Source organism: Epinephelus fuscoguttatus, linkage group LG11 (assembly GCF_011397635.1).
Source record: "Epinephelus fuscoguttatus linkage group LG11, E.fuscoguttatus.final_Chr_v1".
NCBI lineage: Eukaryota > Metazoa > Chordata > Actinopteri > Perciformes > Serranidae > Epinephelus > Epinephelus fuscoguttatus.
In genome coordinates this window covers 4498566-4517741 of record NC_064762.1, presented here as the reverse complement: position 1 = coordinate 4517741, position 19176 = coordinate 4498566, and the positions used below count along the sequence as shown (strand labels likewise).

At 40.8% G+C, this 19176-nt stretch overlaps 1 protein-coding gene across 3 annotated transcripts in view; it reads right to left on the bottom strand.

Annotated features, from left to right (window-relative positions):
- Positions 1 to 5330: 5330 nt before the first annotated feature.
- The window catches only part of pak5 (p21 protein (Cdc42/Rac)-activated kinase 5), a 124532-nt gene continuing 110686 nt past the window's right edge, over positions 5331 to 19176 (bottom strand). For all 3 annotated transcript variants that reach the window (XM_049590479.1, XM_049590477.1, XM_049590478.1), the window contains 5 exons: positions 18010 to 18143; positions 9369 to 9495; positions 8713 to 8838; positions 8455 to 8589; positions 5331 to 7136 (listed from right to left, as the gene is read on the bottom strand). In XM_049590479.1, the coding sequence (XP_049446436.1) occupies positions 6981 to 7136; positions 8455 to 8589; positions 8713 to 8838; positions 9369 to 9495; positions 18010 to 18143 (678 nt within the window). In that variant the 3' untranslated portion in view covers positions 5331 to 6980. The remainder of the gene's footprint in view (positions 7137 to 8454; positions 8590 to 8712; positions 8839 to 9368; positions 9496 to 18009; positions 18144 to 19176) is intronic.

The window sequence follows — 19176 nt, the reverse complement described above, 5'->3', positions numbered from 1 at the left end:
TCCACAACGTGTTGAAAATATGACCAAATACCAGCTGTTTACAATTTTGTTCGGACGATTTCGGAGATTTCAGCGCTACTCAAGCTAGCCGTAGTGAGCAATGCACTTCCGGTTATTTTCACAAAATAAAACACCCGTTGCCCTTTCTTATACAGAAAACCATAACGATAAAATTTGTGCTTTTACTTTGAAAACGGGAGGCGAACCTACCCTTGATGTAGCTAGCTTGAAACTGCCGTTTTGACCGATCTCGTCCCGTTAACGGAATGTGACCGTTCAAAATGCCTCATCGGAGAGTCTTGTCAGCTCTGAGACGAAGATCGGCCTGCCGTCTTCGGTACATCATGCTCGCAATCGACTTGGGATTGTTCTCAGATGTAAGTTTCCTTTTTAATCAACTATAAATCTAACCATAATATACAACACAATATAACATACGTCACAGCCTGAAAATTGGAGGGAAAAATGTACATCATTGAACAACAAAGTCGTTGTGAATTGAATGATTTCATAAAGTTTCATAAGTTATAATATACAGTAAATATAAATAAATAAATAACTTCTTCTTCTTTTTTCTTTTGTCCTGTTCGCGGCAAGGAAGTGATGATCGATGACATCACGTTTCATTGCAACTTGCTTAATTTGAGTGTGAGTAGTAAGCTCCTGATGTATACTCAAACATTTCTGGCGAATCTTGTATGCATCCGGGAACTTCTCGCATTCTCAAAATCACATACTGCGCAGTATAAACACACTACATACTCAAAGAGTTAGTATGAGTAGTAGGTAAGTACGCGGTTTTGAACAGACCCTAATTGTTTTGGTAACACGAGCAAACATTAGCACAGTAATGCTAAAATAACACGTTTATGTGATAGTCACGGCACAGTGAGGCAAATATAGGTTGGTATGATTATAATATATGCGTCTCCAGAGTGTTCTTCCACAGGAGTTCTTTCCACCTGGAATAAGCAACGCCGATATTCACTCGCGTTTTGTCCCGCCCTCGCTTATCTGATCTTTTTCTTTTATTTGGTGGCGTGGTTTCCCTCTTACGGGGCAAAACATATGTGTGGTAATCCATTTAAAGTGCGATATAATCATAAAAGTACAATGCAGGTTTATGCAGAAGTGCCCCGGATTGAGCTTCACTTTCTCTGTCTCCAATGACGGCAAGTTCTAGGTAATCGTGAGAGACGAAGCGCGTATATCCCTTTCGGCCACTGTATTCAAATATGGCGACGCAAGATGGCAGCCTCCAGCAGACCGCGCTCTGCCTGTATATATAGAGAAATCATTCTAAGCCTATGAGAAAGCTTTCATTTGTATGTGAATTGCATTACACTTTAGTAAATATATATTTATGAAAGCAATAGTTGATATTTGCTAATAAACAACCACATAAATTACACATTGTAACTTTAATACACCTACTTTTTGTCTTGTATCCATGTTCATGTTCATGTTTTCCTGCGTCTGTGAACTTATAATCTCTCAAGACAGATTCTGCAATCTACACTGTAGAAAGAAAGAAAGAAAGAAAGAAAGAAATTATTATTATTATTATTTTTTAACCGATGGATTTCCAGATTGGTGAACTTATTACTTCAAAACTATTTTCTGTAAAATGAAATGAGCGCTGACGCTACACCATGATACATGTAATTTGGCTAAATAAAAATACTTAAACAGATTGTTAGATGTCAGTAAAGTCAGGAATTAGAAATACATGACAATACATGAGCAATGGTGCATAGAGAGCAACACACAGCAACACAGCTTATATCTTACAGCCAGAGACTTTTTACAACCTGAACCAGTCAACCACAGTCAAATCCAACAGCTCATACTTCATAACTTCAACAAACCATAGCGCCGAGAGGAAGAGGAAGAGGAAGGCCTTTAGAGATACAAACAAGCTGTTCAAACTCCCAATAACTTCGCCTTCATGTCCACCGACAGTTACAGTTAATAACCTCCTGGGACCTAGAAGAAAAAAAGTTTTGATATCAAGATTTGTTTTATGTAATTTAAGTATTAGACTTGAAAGAAACATTTTGCATCAAAAAACATTTCAAAAATATTATTTATTTATTTTTTATCACATGTCCTCTGTAGAGGACATCGGGACTTAGTCGGGTCTTAAATTTTCAGAGTTAGTCAATGAGTTTCAATTGAGTTTCAATGGGACTATAGATACTATTGTATGCTTTATCTCTAAATATATGCAAGAATTGTCATTGTTTAAAGGAATTATTAGAGCGTCTTTAATGCTTAACACTATGATAGATAGCTGTAGCAAGGTAGAGTGTATTCTTAATAGCTATACCAATGGGCCTGATGTTGCAGTCAGGGTGCAGGATTGGTACCCTGTACCACATTACTTAAGGGCTCAGTGGTCCAAGTGCCACTCACCCTCACTATCTATGATGTGATGAGGTGTAATGTATGTAGAAATTTAACACTCGAGAAAGAAGTGATCCCCATAGTTCTGACCCATGAATCATGGACAGACCTGGTTAAAAGACCAGGTAAACTTTATTGTGTGTGGTGGCCTAGGAAGGGTAAAGAACAGTGGAGTGAAGCTTTATAGATACTATTGTATGTGTGAATACACTCTCAGCAAGAATTGTCATTGTTTAAAGGAAATAGAGCAAAAAGTTTCCCGAAATCCTGCTACCATAGATGCATGGGAATATACGTTCACCTAAGGTGTTCCTATTTTCCAGTAAACCTCTGAATTCTTGCATACACATTACTTCAGAGTCTCACTCCAAGCCAAATTTCTGCTTTCACACTGACTAACCTTTAAAATGTATTAGAAATTATGAGAAAAAAGGTCATTCCCCTTAATGGCCTTCTGCCTGCTGAATCATGGAAACTGGAAGCCCTGGATGTCCTCTTCAGAACACAATTTGACCCAAATGGATAGCATTAAGAATACTTGAGTTACACTAGTTAGACTAATGTCCTCCACAGAGGACAAACATGAATTGTCAGGCCCCAGGAGGTATGAATAAACACTGCGTCACTGCCAAATCATAACTAATGTAGAAAAACTCACCTGTTGCTGAGCTTCATTTCCAACATGGAGCCGCCATCTGTCAGTTTGTTTTGTTTCCGGGTGTTCGCGGAAATTCTCTCTGGATACAAACATGTCCATGTTCCTCCTCCTTTGGGATAAAATGTCCTTTAAAGTTGAAGTGGTGGAACATTCAGCCACATGTTCAGGATTGTTCAGCCTTCTCCATCGTTGCACTGGTACACATTACACGGAAGTCAATGAGTCGCCATTTCCCAAAGGCTAACTGGCTAATTGCGCTAAAAACAAAAACCGGTCAATCGTATCAAATGGTTAAAATTAATAAATACTTCTAAATTTCACTGGCTAATGTAAAACTCGCCGTCGGAAGTTATTAAAATCCGTCCATGAGCGTCTTCGTAGTAAATATTCACACTGTCATGGCAGGAAACACACAGGTGCATCAATAGCGCTAATGATGGCTCCGTTGAACTGTACAGGTGTTACATCGAAATGTGTTCCCCCGTCGACTAGTGTCCCCCGTTAATGCGTAGCGGCCATTTTGATGGTTGGGTTCGAGCTAATTGGTGGCTAACAGGTTCAGGTTTAGGCGGGTTTATGTTAAAATGGCGGACACTTACCGACGGGGGAAACCGAGGAAACAGACTTCGTCATAACACCTGTTAGCCAGCATCAGCATGTATTACACCTGAGCCCTTGACCGGAAGTATCTTAACTTAATGCAGCCGGGGATTTTAGAAACACGGAAGTCATGAATCTGTAAAAATATAATATAAATTATTAGTAAAATTTTTATATTATAGATATAAGATATAGATTTTTTTTTTAATAAATAGATCCTTATCTCAGAATTATAAGAAAAGTTTTCATTGGAAAAAAATGCTATTTTTTCCTGAATTTGCAAGATTATTATCTGTTTAATCCAGAAAAAAAGAGCAACTTTTTCTCAACTGAGCCTTCCCATACCCCAATGCCGTCTTACTCATGTAAAAAATGTTTGACTTTATACCAAGAACTCTTTATTTTTTATTCATTTGTTTTGTGTGACATCTATTCATTTAACTAGTTTTATTTCCTTTAAATTTGACATCCCTTTTCTGTGAATGGTCAAAATCCTCAAAAGATTTGTCCATGATGCTAACAACTTAATTTTGAGAAAGAAATACTTAATCTCTTCATTTTATTTAAATTCAACTTAATTGTTTTGCCTGAAAGACTGTACATATAGAGAAACAGACTCTCACAAACACCTCCTCATGTTGTTATCATCGAAGAGACCTCATTCTCCTCAATGGCCCTGAATGAAGCTTATAATTAATGATATTAATTATGCCTTCAGTGAGGGGTCAAAAGGTCATTTGCAGGGGTGGAATCGGATGTACATATTAGGGGCTCAGCCCAAACCTTGGGGGAACTGTTTTGTGGTCATTGTTTGTCTCCATGTGATTGTTCTGTGTGTCTTTGAGGTAATTGTGTGTCTTCTTGTGGTCATTTTGTGGTTGTTTTGTGTCTCTTTAATGGAATTTTGTTTCTTACTGAGGTCAATTTGTGTCTCTTAAACGTAATGTTGTTTTCTTCGGTCATTTTGTGTCTGTTTGCAGTTCTTTTGCATCTCCTTGAGGTCATTTTGACTCTCTTCCTGGGCCGTACCTGTTAATTTGGGTGACATTTTGCAGGTGAAGGCCAGGAGTCCCCTCTGACACTGCAGGCCCCTGGGCCTGTGCCTTGTCGGCCGTTCAGTAATCCATCCATGTGTGGATGTATTACATCTTTCACCTTAACAGTAACTCAGCGACTCATCAGCCTTGAGTTTGATCCTCATTGATGCCCTGCAGTCCCACTGGCCTCCAGTACTTGTGCTTTTATTTACTGGGCCGTCGGCAGAGGTATCTTTCTCTGAGAAAGAAGCTCCATTCTCTGTCCGAGCTAAATCAATATCCCATTATGGTGTTTCAGAGGGAAATGGCTTAGAGGAAAGAAAGAGAAATAACCTCATATATTCTGCCGATCCATGGATGTGTCTTTCTGCTTCTGTCTTCGGAGGTGAAGTTAGGGTGAAATAGTTGGAAATGTTGAATTTAGAGAATATGGAAGACCCAAACAACAAAGAGAAAATAAACAGTTGATGACTGAAAGGAACTCCCTTGAATAATCTGACAGTGTGCTGTTTAAAAAAAATCTCTGCTTGATATGAGACACAGAGAGAAGAAGAGGAAGAAGAGGAGACTGCAGAGAGAGGGGGATGAAGGAAAAATCCATGCAACACATCTCAATGTTTTTATGGGCGTTTTTTAATTGAAACCAGCTTCACTGATAACAAACATGCAATATCACTGTACAAGCCAACACCACAGATAAGTGTTACTCATTCAAGTCTTGACACATTGTCAAGGATTAGCCAGCAGCACACACACACGCGCACACACTTTCAGATGTTGTACAGAGATAAACACGCTCTTTTGCTCTTTGACATACACAACACACAAACACACACTCACACAGTCATATTTACATATCACAGTGAATGATGGGTAAAAACGATGCGGGGAGGAGGATTACACTGTTCTCCCGGTCCGACCAGAGATGAGAATGGCAGCACAGTTCCAGTGATAGCGAGTAGTGTGTCTGACTGAGGTGGGATAAGGAGTGAGATGATGACAGTGAGGATGTGAGTAGAAAACCAGACCTTTTATCAGCATCCTAAAATCTGCGCGGGAGGCAGGCGTCTTGGATGGACGCCTCTTAGCATTTAGACAAACAGGATGAGACTCCTAATATAAAAGAAAACAGGTCTGCATCGAGTCTTTTTTTTTCCCGTCAAATCCACTCCATCTGTGCTACATTTAAATGCATGGTGTAATTACAGTATCATAAATACAGGGCTTCATAAATAGGTTTGGGGTATTGCTCGGATGATAAAACAACTGATAGCACTGCCTGTGATGCGCTTTTAGAAATGTAAAATCAAAACCCAACAAAAAAAGAAAACAAAATAAACAAAAAAAGGCCACACTACCAAAAAATAAATTCCAATAAATAAATAAATACTTTAAAACGTTATACAAAATTCTGACATTACCCTTTTTTCCAACATTTAATGGAAGTTCTGTCTACAAATGTAAGATAATAAATATATTTAGTATTTTTAGTAACAGTTAGGTTTAGGTGGGTTTATTTGGGATATCTCTTATATCTTTAAGCAAAAACTGGATTATAAACAGTAGGAAAGATCTCTGCAGAAACTCTATTTAATACTGCTCATATCACAATGGTTACGACACGATAAAATACTGCAAATTATCAAAACTGTACAGAAAAACTTACAAGTTTCTCTAAAATACATTTTCACTGTTAGTGTGTGAGAAGAGAGATACAAGAGAGCTTGTCTCTGTTTGACCAGCTGAGCAGCAGCAGCACTGTCCTTCAGACGGACCAACGGCACAGTCAACAGTCATCACCAGTCAAAGACGCCTCTCTGCACGCAGCTGATTGTTCTGCCCTCTGCTGCTCCAGTGTGGAGCAGAGCGCCGGGCCCCAAGGTCCCTCCACCACGTCAGCTCACCACACCCTTCTGAAGAGTCCTGCTGATGGCTACTACAACTCTACATGGAACTGGAAGAGAGAAGACTGCAGCAGGGCGAGCCGGCCCACATGTTTCTACTGAGTTCCTCTGGCACGGTGCGCTCTTCTACTCCAGTTCATAGTTTCAAAATGATAGACGATTTTTTTTCTTCTTTTCTCTGTCATGTGTTTTTTTAAAATGTAGTTTCTTAGATATTCCTCTAGCTAAATCTACGTCACGGTTACAGGTGTGAGTGTTAGTGGCGTGCCACCAAGCGGTGGGGTGTTTTGGCTGGGTGAGGGCAGTGCCACCCTGGTAGTGTGTGTATGTGTGTGTTTTTAGTGTGGAGGAGGGCAGGGGTCTGGGGCTGGCAGGTCAGCGGTGGCGATAGTGTCTCATGAGGGGGACGATGCAGGAAGGAGGGCCAGACATCTTGAGGAAGGGGTGCTGGAGGAGTTCCTGGGCCGTGGCTCTCTGCGAGGGCTCCCTCACCAGCATCAGGTCCAGGAAGGAGCGCAGCACAGAGGACACCTGGAGACGTAAAGAAATGATTTAGTCCTTTATTTAATCCATGACTATTGATTGTAAGAGAAGTTTACTACTAACACAAGACAGATCTCAGATAAAGAGATAGTTTGGATTTTTTGAAGTGGGGCTGTATGAGGTACTAATCCATAGTCGGTGTATTACCTACAATAAATTGCGGTTGGCACACCTCCAGTTTGGAGAAGCAGGCTGGAGTACAGACACGGAAGCTAAGCAATGCACTGCCAAATGTGACGTATCCACCTAAATATCACATTATCAGTATAACTATATGCTATATTTAGAATATTTTCAACAATTTATCTTGCTTTCACACGACCCTTTTCGGTGGGAAACTGAACAGAAAGTTTATCTAAACTCTCTTCACAGCCAGACTCTTTTGGGAAAAACAGTAATTTTGCCTCTCAGAACACTAGAGCTGCTGGTCTACAGCATACACTAAATCATATATGCCGCATTCGATACCATTGACCATGACATCCTTTCGGACCATCTCCAAACCTGGGTAGGTATCAACGGCACGGCTCTACAATGGTTCACCTAACAGACAGGTGTTCTTGTGTGGGTATTGCCGACGCCAGGTCTGGTTCAAAAGCTGTCCACTGTGGGGTGCCCCAGGGATCAGTGCTAGGTCCGATTTGCTTTTCAGTTTACGTGCTCCCTCTTGGCCATCTTTTACATAATATCAGTTTCCACTTGTATGCAGATGATACTCAGATCTATTTATTTTCCTTTATTTATTAAATTGTTTAATTTGCTTTGTCTTTTATTTGGTTTTGTAAAGAACTTTGTAACTGCGCTATATAAATAAAGTTTATTATTATCATTATCATTATTACTATTATCATAATTAAACTACTGCTGCCCTCGTCCACAGCAGTACATTTCTTAGGTTCTGTGTTGGTACTCCTGCCTGCTTCTCCAAACGGGGGATGTGCAAACTGACACCTACTGTAGGTAATACACAGACTATAGATAAGTGCCTCATACAAACCCACTTCAAAAAATCTGAACTATCCCCTTAATACAGAACAAAACTGGTAGCACTTCAGTAGGAAACAATCACTGAGATATGAATTCTGTTTGTGACCTGTCCTTCTACAGTAGGTCAGGTCACAAATGACTACATATTTCTTTAAGAAGGGGTTAGTTAGTGTGGTGTATCTGCAGCGTAAGTGACCAGACATACAGCCATCTGTTAATGTCTAGACATCATAGGTATGGACAAATATTTTAAAAAAAATAAACTATTTTTATGTACTTTAACATCTCAGAAAACAGTCATGACACAAGTTTTTAATACCTTGTGCGACTCTTTTAGCCGAGGGGGCAGGTTGTCTCGTATCCTCCTCATGGCCTGCAGAGGGGGTTCATTAAAGTAGGGGGGCTCTCCGTCCACCATCTCAATCACCATGATGCCTAAAGACCAGATATCCACCTGGAAACACACAAACACATTCAGTCTCTGTACTGGAGCTCAGCACAGTAAAACACAGAGTGTACAATCACTCAGTATACTGGGAAGTCTCTCAGTGTTAATCCACGTGTGTGTTGTCCTCACCTCAGTCCCATAAGGTAGTCTGGAGATGACCTCTGGTGCCATCCAGTAGGGTGTGCCAACGAGGGACTTCCTCTTGGGCACCTCTTTGGAAACTTGGGCACAAAAGCCAAAGTCTGATAGCTTGATCTGCGAACACAAACACACCATGCTGCCTTCAGGTTCCACTCTCCACCATGTAGGTGTGTAGTAGAGACTGTATTAGTTCAGAACCTCTGTGTTTGATGTCAGGAAGTGCACTGACCCATTGTGATGAAGAGCTTTCATAGAAGACACTAATCTCCTGTATTAGTGGTTAATTAGCCTTCAATTAATCACGTCTTATCAGCTCATTAGGAGGCATTAGGCAGGATTTAATTACTGGGGCACGGGTGGTAATTGATGATGATGAGTTTCTGGCACTGGCTGTTGACAAGTGGCGGGAGTGGCACCCATGGAGAAGGTCAGTGAGTGTGTGAGAGTGTGTGTGTTATAATGAAATCACCAGTGACAGAAACAGGGGTAGTAGCACTGGCTATTAATACCTGCTGTATCAGTAAGATCTGTTTGAACGGGGATCTCTGGGTTTAATAACATGCCAAAGGGAGGAGTGTGAATGAATAATATATCTAAACAAACTAAGAGACAGAGAAACACACACTCCCATCACGTGTACTTACCCTGCCATCACTGGTCAGGAGAATGGAGTCGCTCTTAATGTCGCGGTGGATGACGCCCTGTGTGTGCAGGTAGGACAGAGCCCTCAGCACCGACAAACACACTGTAGCTATCTGCTCCTCGTTCATCCTGTGAGGAAACACACACAAACACAAATACATGTCAGCAATGAGTTTGAAAGTAGAAGAACAACTGGGACCATATTTGACATGTTGGTTTGTAATAAGAACAACAACACAAAAAAACAAATGTGAAAACTATAAAATTGCCGTCATTGTTTAAATGTTTGTCGTCATTCAGCTTTTACATGCCATACACTGGAGTAATTTAGGGCTGTGTCTTGCACAACATTGAATCTGCACAGGAATACACAGAATGGCTGAGTAACATCAAATGGGTAGATTGGGTGCTTTCAGTGACCATAACCCTTATACGATATATGATCACCCTTAATACACATAACGTTATCCTACAACAGGAAATACTTTTTCCCTAACCTGATATGAAGTGTGCGTTTCACATGCGAGTATCTCTGATGATTGCCTCCATCCAGAACCCTGGAAATCCAGAATTCTCGCGAGAGCACAATTTGAATTTGCTCAGCGAGTCACTCCAGTAATCAGTAATGATGCTCATTACCCATGCCCTTGGAGCCGAGCTGCACCAATCACATTGGTGTATCTGATATAGGCGGGCCAGAGGCGAGCTAAACAGATGACGACAGCACTGTGACGACGAAGTCCGGAATCAGTCAGTAAACATTGCAAGATGGCTACGGATGAACACCAGTTGTTTGAAACGGCTTTGGCCGCTACAATGAACAAGTTAGACTTGGCTCTAAAAGAGGAACAGAAGACGGCGCTCGAATCTTTCCTTTGCAGGAAGGACGTTTTTGCTGTTTTGCCGAGCGGATACAGCAAGAGTCTAATCTACCTGTTAGCTCCGCTGGTAGCTAATCTCTGGATACGTCACCCCGTGAATTGTTCTGATTGGTCGTAGTGTTATCCAATTGTGTGCAGGGATATTTTCAAATGCATGCTTGGTGCCGCCCCTCGAGTTGGGCCATTTGCATTACTCATAGCCAGACCCTAAATCTTTCTAGATTTGGGTCTGGATTTCCAGGCTATCTGTCAAGTCCTTTCATCGTATCACATTTATCCATAGATGTCTATTCTGGCTCCCAATAACACAACAAGACATTTTTAGACTCCTATGTAGCCTACAGCCCTGTGGTGGAGAGGCAGGTTTTGCCTCCAGCTAATAAACTCACGTCATTGTGACATCGCCCTAAAAGGGTCTTTACCAACTGCGATGCATTACGCTTGGAGGCATATGTACAAACAGTGCATGAGAACATCCTTTGTAGCTGATCGTAAACTTATATGGCATTGTTACTAGCCCATGACTTGTTATTTTAATTAAAAATATTATGTACTCTTATTCATATCACTTATTTTCACTTGTTGTTTTTATCCTATCAAATCAGTAAAAGTCTTCATGTATCCGTTAGGAACTTCATTTATGTAAAAATGTCAGTGCATACACAACACATAATGAGACAAATAACAAACATCATTGGACAACATACAGTGCAGAGTGGAGCTTAAAATATCTTAAAATATCCACCTTAAAAAATGCTTAAAAATGTCCATAAATAAGTAATAAATGTGGGTCAAGCACCCGAGCTAACTCAAGCCTAATGAGTCTGATAGAAGTAGGCGCAAAGCTTGACCTGTGTGTGTGTGTGTGTGTGTGTGTGTGTGTGTGTGTGTGTGTGTGTGGTGTCCGAGGCTATTTGGAGTCCTTTCATTTTAGTCTGTCTGCTGTAGATACTAATAAGTGGTTCTTGGTCTGGTCCAGTGATGTTGCTGCTTATTCTAATGATTTCACTGAAAGGACTGAGGTGGATGTTGCACAATGCACCAAACCAGGCTGTAGAAGGTGATGATGTATTCAGTGAAGAAAGCTGGCAAGACTGACTGGTGGACCTGGAGTTTTCTGAATCACTACTTACAGTATTGTTGCACTAATTTCCTAGGAGATAACAACAAAAAGACCATGGAGTCAAAACCTGAAGAACATACATATTTGAAGAAACAACACACTTTCTCTGGTGGTGCAAATTATGACTGTTTCAGACTTTGCAGTTATCCTGAAGAGATTACAGTTCAACACAGCTAAGATGGAGCAGAAATGCGGTTTGAAAATATCCCCCTGTTGCCTGCAGCGACTGGAGCTGTGATGTGCAGAGCAGGCAGGAGGGTCCCATATGGAGAGCCGGGGCGATGCAGTGCGTCTGACTGAGCTCACATAGAAACTCACAGCTCCACTGAACATTAACATCTAGACCCAGCTGGCCAGGCCATGCCGTGCATTTATGAGCATGTGTGCTTTGAGCTGCCATCACATACAGTACATGTGCAGGAACAGAGCTGCTCATTTGCAAGCATAAACCAAAGAAACATGCGTATTTCTAGTACATGTACATGTTAACGCATATACAGTTCACACACAAGCATGGTCATACATAACTCTCAACACTCACACACACCTCTCTGTTCATCTAACCCAATCGTCAGAAAACATGTTGGCGCTGTATGTTTCTGGAAACCAGGGATAGGTTACATTTGCATATCATTTTGTAGTGGATATGTCGAAACTTTTAGTTTCAACAACACAGTGGTAAGCATGTGGTTAAATCTAGGCACAAAAACAACCGGGGTATGATTGTGAAAAGATCCAGTTTTGGCTTAAAATACCTGGTTTAGGGGGCACAATCCTGGCAGGAAAAGCAGCAATGTCTCAGTAAAAAAAAAAAACACTTTTCATGCCACTATCTCAGCAGGAAACACTTATCTTCAAAAAACACCTGCTTGCCTTTGTACTAAACCCGCTGGAAATACAGCAACAAAAAAACGCTTTTTGTTGTACAATCTTAGCAGGACGAAAAGTGATATCTAACAAACAATCACTTTTCATGTTTATTTATTTTTTTAAGCCTTTATTTGGAAGGGACAATGCATATTGATGAACATCAGTATAAAAACAAATGTAAATATGCCGGAGTTAGCAGAACTGCTAATTTACATCCGTTGTCCCTTGGCAGGTCACAGACAATTAAAAAACAAAAACAGCAATTAAAACAAACAGTAAGAACAGTTCACAAACAGACAAACAATCATAGATGGAGGTAATGTCCCAGCAGGAAAAGCAGTGAAACAGAAAACAACTGCTTCTCCTGCCATCGTAAAAAAAAACAACTGCTGTTTGTGCCAATATTCTTGCAAGAAAAGCAGCGATGTCTGTGTAAATCAATGGCTTTTTGTGCCACTTCCTCAGCAGGAAGTACAGTGATTTATCTGTTAAAAAGACAACTGCTTTTCATGGCACTAAATCCACTAAGAACAGCAACGTTTCGGCAAAAAACTACTGCTTTTTGTGGTACTATCTTGGCAGGAAGAGAAGATATCTAATTAACAACCATTTTTCATGCTAATGTCCCAGCAGGAAAAGCAGTGAAGTCTGTAAAAAACAGCTGCTTTTCATACCTCAAAAACAACAACACACCCACATCTGATGCCTCAAAAGCCGCTGGAAACACAGCGATGACTCTCTAAATCACAACCAGTTTTTATGTTTGTATGTCTTGAAACAGTGGCCTGTAAACGGTGTCACGTCATCCACCATCCCCTCCACCTCCCGATGACAAATCCAGCTCATATATATTACATCACTTTAGAAACGTTAATATGATATGTATCAAACGTGCAGATGTGACGTCTTGGTGGTTTGCAGAAACGTACAATGCCAACAGTTTCCTCTGGTGACTGGGCTGCGTCATTTTATTGTCTGTGTAAAAGATCCCACTGTTGAAGAAGTCACTTAGAAATTTGCATTATGAGAAACAATCCCCAGGCCACACACACACACACACACACACACACACACACACACAGCAGACTGCAGCAGATTTTATTGTCACACATGTATGCATTTACAATCACTAGAGATAAATGAGCCTTCTGCTAATGGAGAAACAACTGGCTAACTCAAAGTGAATGGGATGGAGAGAGAGTACACAAAAACAGTTCACCTCTTACTGCCCCCCCCCCCCCAATCTCTCTCTAACACACACACACACACACACACACACACACACACAATTGAATGAAAAACAGGATCGCTGAAATAGAAAATTGTTTGAAACACAAAGTGAAAAACAGTTTTAATGAGCCTGAAAAGGTTGTCAAGGGGAGGAGAATTACACACGCACACACACACACACACACATGTTTTGCACTTATATTGGATGAAATCCCCGTGAAGTGCAGCTCATTAACAAACCCTAAAGTATAATTTAAATCTGAATGTGATTGAAATAGTTCAGAAAGACGGACATCGATTCTGCCACTGCTGACTTGGCTGTGTGTGTGTGCATTAGAAGTGTGTGTGTTCATGTATCTGTGTGTGTGTGTGTGTGTGTGTGTGTGTGTGTGTGTGTGTGTGTGTGTGTGTGTGTGTGTGTGTGTTTGCTGCCAGCAGCCCACCGAGCTGATGAGGCTTGCACGACGCGAAGCAGAGAGCAGTTATTTCCACAACAAAAGGCTTAACAGAAATAGCACAAAGCTTTCACCTGAACAAATATGGCTGAAATTACCAAGAAACACACTGCCATATTCTTTATATCATCACCTGGATTTACTGTATATAATGTCTGATCATTAGATAAAGTGGTCAGTTTGTACTGTTACACTCTCAGAAATAAGGGTTACAAAAGGGTTCTTCTAAACGAATGAAGTTCTTTTGAAAGAAAGGGTTCTTTAAGGGTTGTTGAAAGCATGCGTCCACAAGTGTTTTTCTTAGGCAGAAGAGTGGTGCCAGGGCGCTGAGGAGCGCTTCATCTCTGCAATATCCAGTGTCCGTCAATCTGCTCTGCCCAATCTGCTCCCAAAAAATAAGCTTTTCTGCTTTTGTTGTGACAGTAGACAGTCGCCTAGCTAAAAAGCAGTAATTTCACCATCGCTTTTCTGAAAAGTGTGAGGGAAATTCGACCAGAATGTACGGACTTTGTCAGCATACTGAAGCTCTGACGCCAATTTACAACCGAGATTGCCCCTCGTAAAAAACAGATTCAAAAATACAGGACACTTCCCCCCAACAAACAGAAGGACATGCCTCCAAGATACTGAAAATTAGCCCTTGATATAGATTCCTGAATGAAGTTTAGAGATTTTCAACTTATAGTGCCCAGAGCTGCTGCACAAAAAAGGTAAAGTGCTCCGAAAAAAGACGCTGGGCAGACACATTTACACTACGTGGCAGCTCCTCAATGGGAACATTTTTTTTAAAAAAAGAAAAAAAATGACATGTGGACACAGGCCCTAAATATTTACCCATGTTTCAAGTGGTATTCTTACATTTAGATGTATTTGGAAACCTCTTTATTTATTTTACTTGTTGACATCTTTGTCATCCTATGATGCCACATGGTCTGTTGAGTTTTGTTTTCACAGGTACCCAGTACTGTTGCATTTTGTGATTGGTTCTAATTTGGCACCCTCTTTTGATGCTTTTGCTGAAAACATTGGAATATGAAAGGGTTCTGAGTAGAATCCCCTGAGTGGGCCGTAGATGAAACCCTTGGATTGCAAAAGAGCTCCTAATACCTTCCCCCTCATTGGTTTCCAGATGACAACCTTGAAATATGAAAGGGTTGTCAGTAGAAGCCCCTGGGTGGGATCTTGTTAGCACCCATAGAGGGTGAAAAGGTGCTGGGTTGAACTCCCAGAAAGGGTACTGAGAGAAACCATTACACCATAGAAGGGTTCTCTATAGATGGTTCTAGGCAGGCTGTCTGTACGTTTCCTACAAATAGTAACGCACCAAAATTCATATATATCCTATACAGTCATGAGCCAGTAATTTCACATATTTTGTGAAGGCTGTGATCACGTGACCAATGCGCTGACGGGTGTAAAGAAAAAAGTCCCTGAGATTGGAGGGTGAGGCAATGAATGGGTCACAAGACTTAGGACTTTTCCCCAGGAGACTGGTGTTTGGAACCATGTGAACTTTGAGTGAATTTTGATTCATTTTAAGGTGCATCATCGCCATGTTTGCCATCCTAGACCTAATCATAGTAAGTTAAAGTGAATAAAACAAACTCCATAATGTAACGTTAAGTACGTAACGTCATTCGTGGGGCGCTAACTCATTGGATATCATACAAACTGCTGTATGTGCATTTTCCTAGGATATCATAGGAACCACTGTATGAAGACACATTGTTCTAAGTATAACATTTTATGTTGTGGTTTAGACAGAACCCTCTGAAATGGCTTATATGAGTTTCTACCAGGAACCAAAAAGGGTTCTCCTATGGGGACAAGCCAAACATCCTTTACGGTTCTAGTTAGCACATTTATGTCAAGAGTGTACTGACCAAACGAAATAAATAACATATCTATGATACTCTACTTCACAGATATGTTTTACTCTGTCTTTGTTCAGATTCTGATATTTGCAAGAACAGCAGTTAGAATATTGAAAAACAGAAACACTTACTTCCACTTAAAATTCAACAAACTGAAAAAGAGAAAAGGGGGAGTTAAAGAAAGAACATGTGTGGCTAATATTATCTTCTTTACTGAGACTTGCATTTCTGCAAGCACTCGTGTGTATACTGAAACTCTCCCTCACACACACACACACACACACACTGAACACACATACAGGCCAACATCTGTGTGGGAGACTGTTCAAAATACTTCACGGTAGCAGCGGTGCTCAGCCTCACCAAAGCGTGTTATTAGCATCCGACACCGCACAGCGCTAATGCTGACACTCCACGCAAATGACTGTAATTAAACACCAAGCACAAAGTAAGCTTAAAACAATGAGGCAGCAGCTTAGAAACACGACTCAACAACACAGAAGCAATTAGGAAAAGTTGGAGAACAATAATCTCCAAACTATCAAACGCACGACTGGATTACAGCCCATCTGCTTGTTTCTCCTGATCGTCTCGTGAAATCATCCAACTTTGTGAGGTTTCTGGTGTGAGAGACAAATCAAACGACCTTATGAGTTTTTTTAACAACACGTCTTTGCTGCTGGTTTCCAGATAAACCTATTAATGTCACCACCATCACAAGATCATCACATGCATTCAGTCATTCAGATAAAAATGGAGGACGTGAGTAATTTACAACAAGGTCGCTTCCTCTGTCTGTCTCAGCTTTTAAGTACTTACTTAGGGCCAAGTCAATACACACAACACTAACTAACAGACACACAGGAATGACACCCACATACAGCTGAGGCTTTATTTCTGAAAAGCAGAACTCTATCAGTTTCATTTTCAATTTATTAGGCATTCAAGCAGAAAAAAACTATTGTTCTTGTTCTCATTTGGATTCCAGCAGCAAGTGCCGCTTCTAGAGTTTCTGTGTGTGCGTCATCATGGCGAAATGTTGTCCAGGAGACACCTATTGTAGCAGGAACTAAGACAGAGGCTGTTTTGAGTATTTTGCCAGGCGTTTATATATTTGACCGTCTGTCTCGAGACAGAGTTAGTCAATGTGATGACACTGCAACCGTTCAAGATGCCATCATGAAACTTTACAGGCGTGTAGTTAAGATCTCAATGAAGGCCGAGTTTGAAGATGGGTGTGGTCCGGGGCCGAGCACAAGGGCCCCTGACTTTATGCCCATGGCCAACATTTGCTTTTTAATCAAGTAACTGTGTATCCTGGCTCAAGGGAACCCATTGTAAAATGGGCTCTGGTTTTTGTTCTCACCCTCATCTTCTTCCTCTTAAAAGTCACCAAGGTTCGCAGCAAACACTCATTAAAGCCACGAGTGTGCTGTTACAGTAAACGTAACATTTTTGCAATTATCTGAAAACTACGTGGCTTAAATCTGTTTCACACCAAGCTAGGATGTTTCGTGTGAAAAATTCACATGGAAATTCATAAAAAATGATTTTGTGGGTTTTTATGAATTCTTGTACAGCCTGCGTATCCTGCGTGGAGGGGAAAATACTTGGATGGCAATCTCCGTTGCTCAGTGCAACCTACGGTCATTTTGGAGGTCCGTCACTCATTTAAAAAATGTGCAAAATCAATTAACGTGTATAGCTCCACAGGTCTTTATTCAAATGATACCAAAATAGATCTTTTAAAAGGTGTTCAGATAGATCAGAGTGCTTGGCCAGTCCTCCCATCCTCTCATCTGGACACACATGTGGAACAAAGTACCGTGATCAGCCAACGAGATGTATAAACGGTCTAGCTACGTTATTTCTCTCTGTCTGTTTCGCGCACAGAGCCCTGATGCTCTCATGACCGGCCCACTGCTCCGCTGTCTCTCTTTGCCTCCCTCTTTTTGACTCCCCGGATATAGTTTTAATTCCTCCGAGAGTACAGAGAGTTTCCGGTGGGTCCGGGGAAAATTGTCCGGGTTGTCACAACGCAGTGGAGCATTACCAAGTGGTGCTACAACTTTCGGTGCCTTCAGGCTCGACGCGAAAGGGGTGATTACATCTTTTTTTTAACACGTGAAGTTCACACCTGGGACACTACGGCGAGTATGAACCACACATGACTCTCTGACTCTTGAATTTCTACACTGAAGGGAGGTTACCTGGTGTGAGTCACAATGTCAGTGAGCGCCCCACCCTCGAGAAACTCCATGACAACCCACAGCTCGTCTCCCACCAGGTAGCTGTTGTACATGTCAACCACATTCTCATGATGGTAGTCTCTCATGATCACCACCTAAAACACAGACACACAGACGGACAAACAGAGAGGGAAATGACTTTGATTATATATTTACCTGTTCAGTTTCCTACTAACAGGTGATTTTATTAGACTAAAATGATACCGAGCAATCACAAACCTTGGTCTATAAGTTATTTATCTATTCATGTAACTTAATTATTATTATTATCAATTGCTAAAGTCAATATTGTATTTGTATCAATACACAAAATCAAATTTATGAATGCATGTTAGATATTTTACAAAGAGATCACATATTACTTGAATAATTTGTTAAATTTAGTCGTGTAATTTCATTTATTTATTCATTTAACTTTCCTTTGTCTGATGTGAACATGTTCTCGGGGCTTAACTATAAAAGGATTACACCCCGAAATTAATAGGATTACACAAAGCAAATTAGTTCCCAACTGAACACCCACTGCTTTACATCTGTGTTCACTGTGCACATGTGCTAACATACATACATGCGTACATTATCTCTCACACACACACACACACACACACACACACACACTGGCTGACATCCAAAATAGAAACAGGGCAATATAGCTTCATAAAGGAAACGAGAGGTCCACTCTTTACTCTGCTCAACAAGCAATCATGAAGTTTGTCTGCACATATAATTTATTTCAGTGCACATGATATGGAGCTGATGTTTCAACAGTTAAAGCACTGTGAACAGGAACAGCTATGAATAAATTTCTTGCCGAGGGTTTTTAGTGTGAACACCACTTAACTGTACGCAAATGAATGCAATTACAGATGTAAAAATGAGCCAGTGGTTTGATTGCCATGGATACGTGTCAGGGAAACAGAGGCAAACTGAACGCATGTTTTTTTTTGTTGTTGTTAGTGAACACGCTGCTGTTTTGCTGTTGGATGGTGAGATTTATTTTTATCTATGAGGCACAAAACGAGGCATGTTTAACGATGCTATTTAAAGCTGTTTCATCTCTGCTGCGGCTTGTTTGAGCTATCAGCAATCAGACAAACGTTAGCGCTGATCTCAAATGTGCAGAGTGGG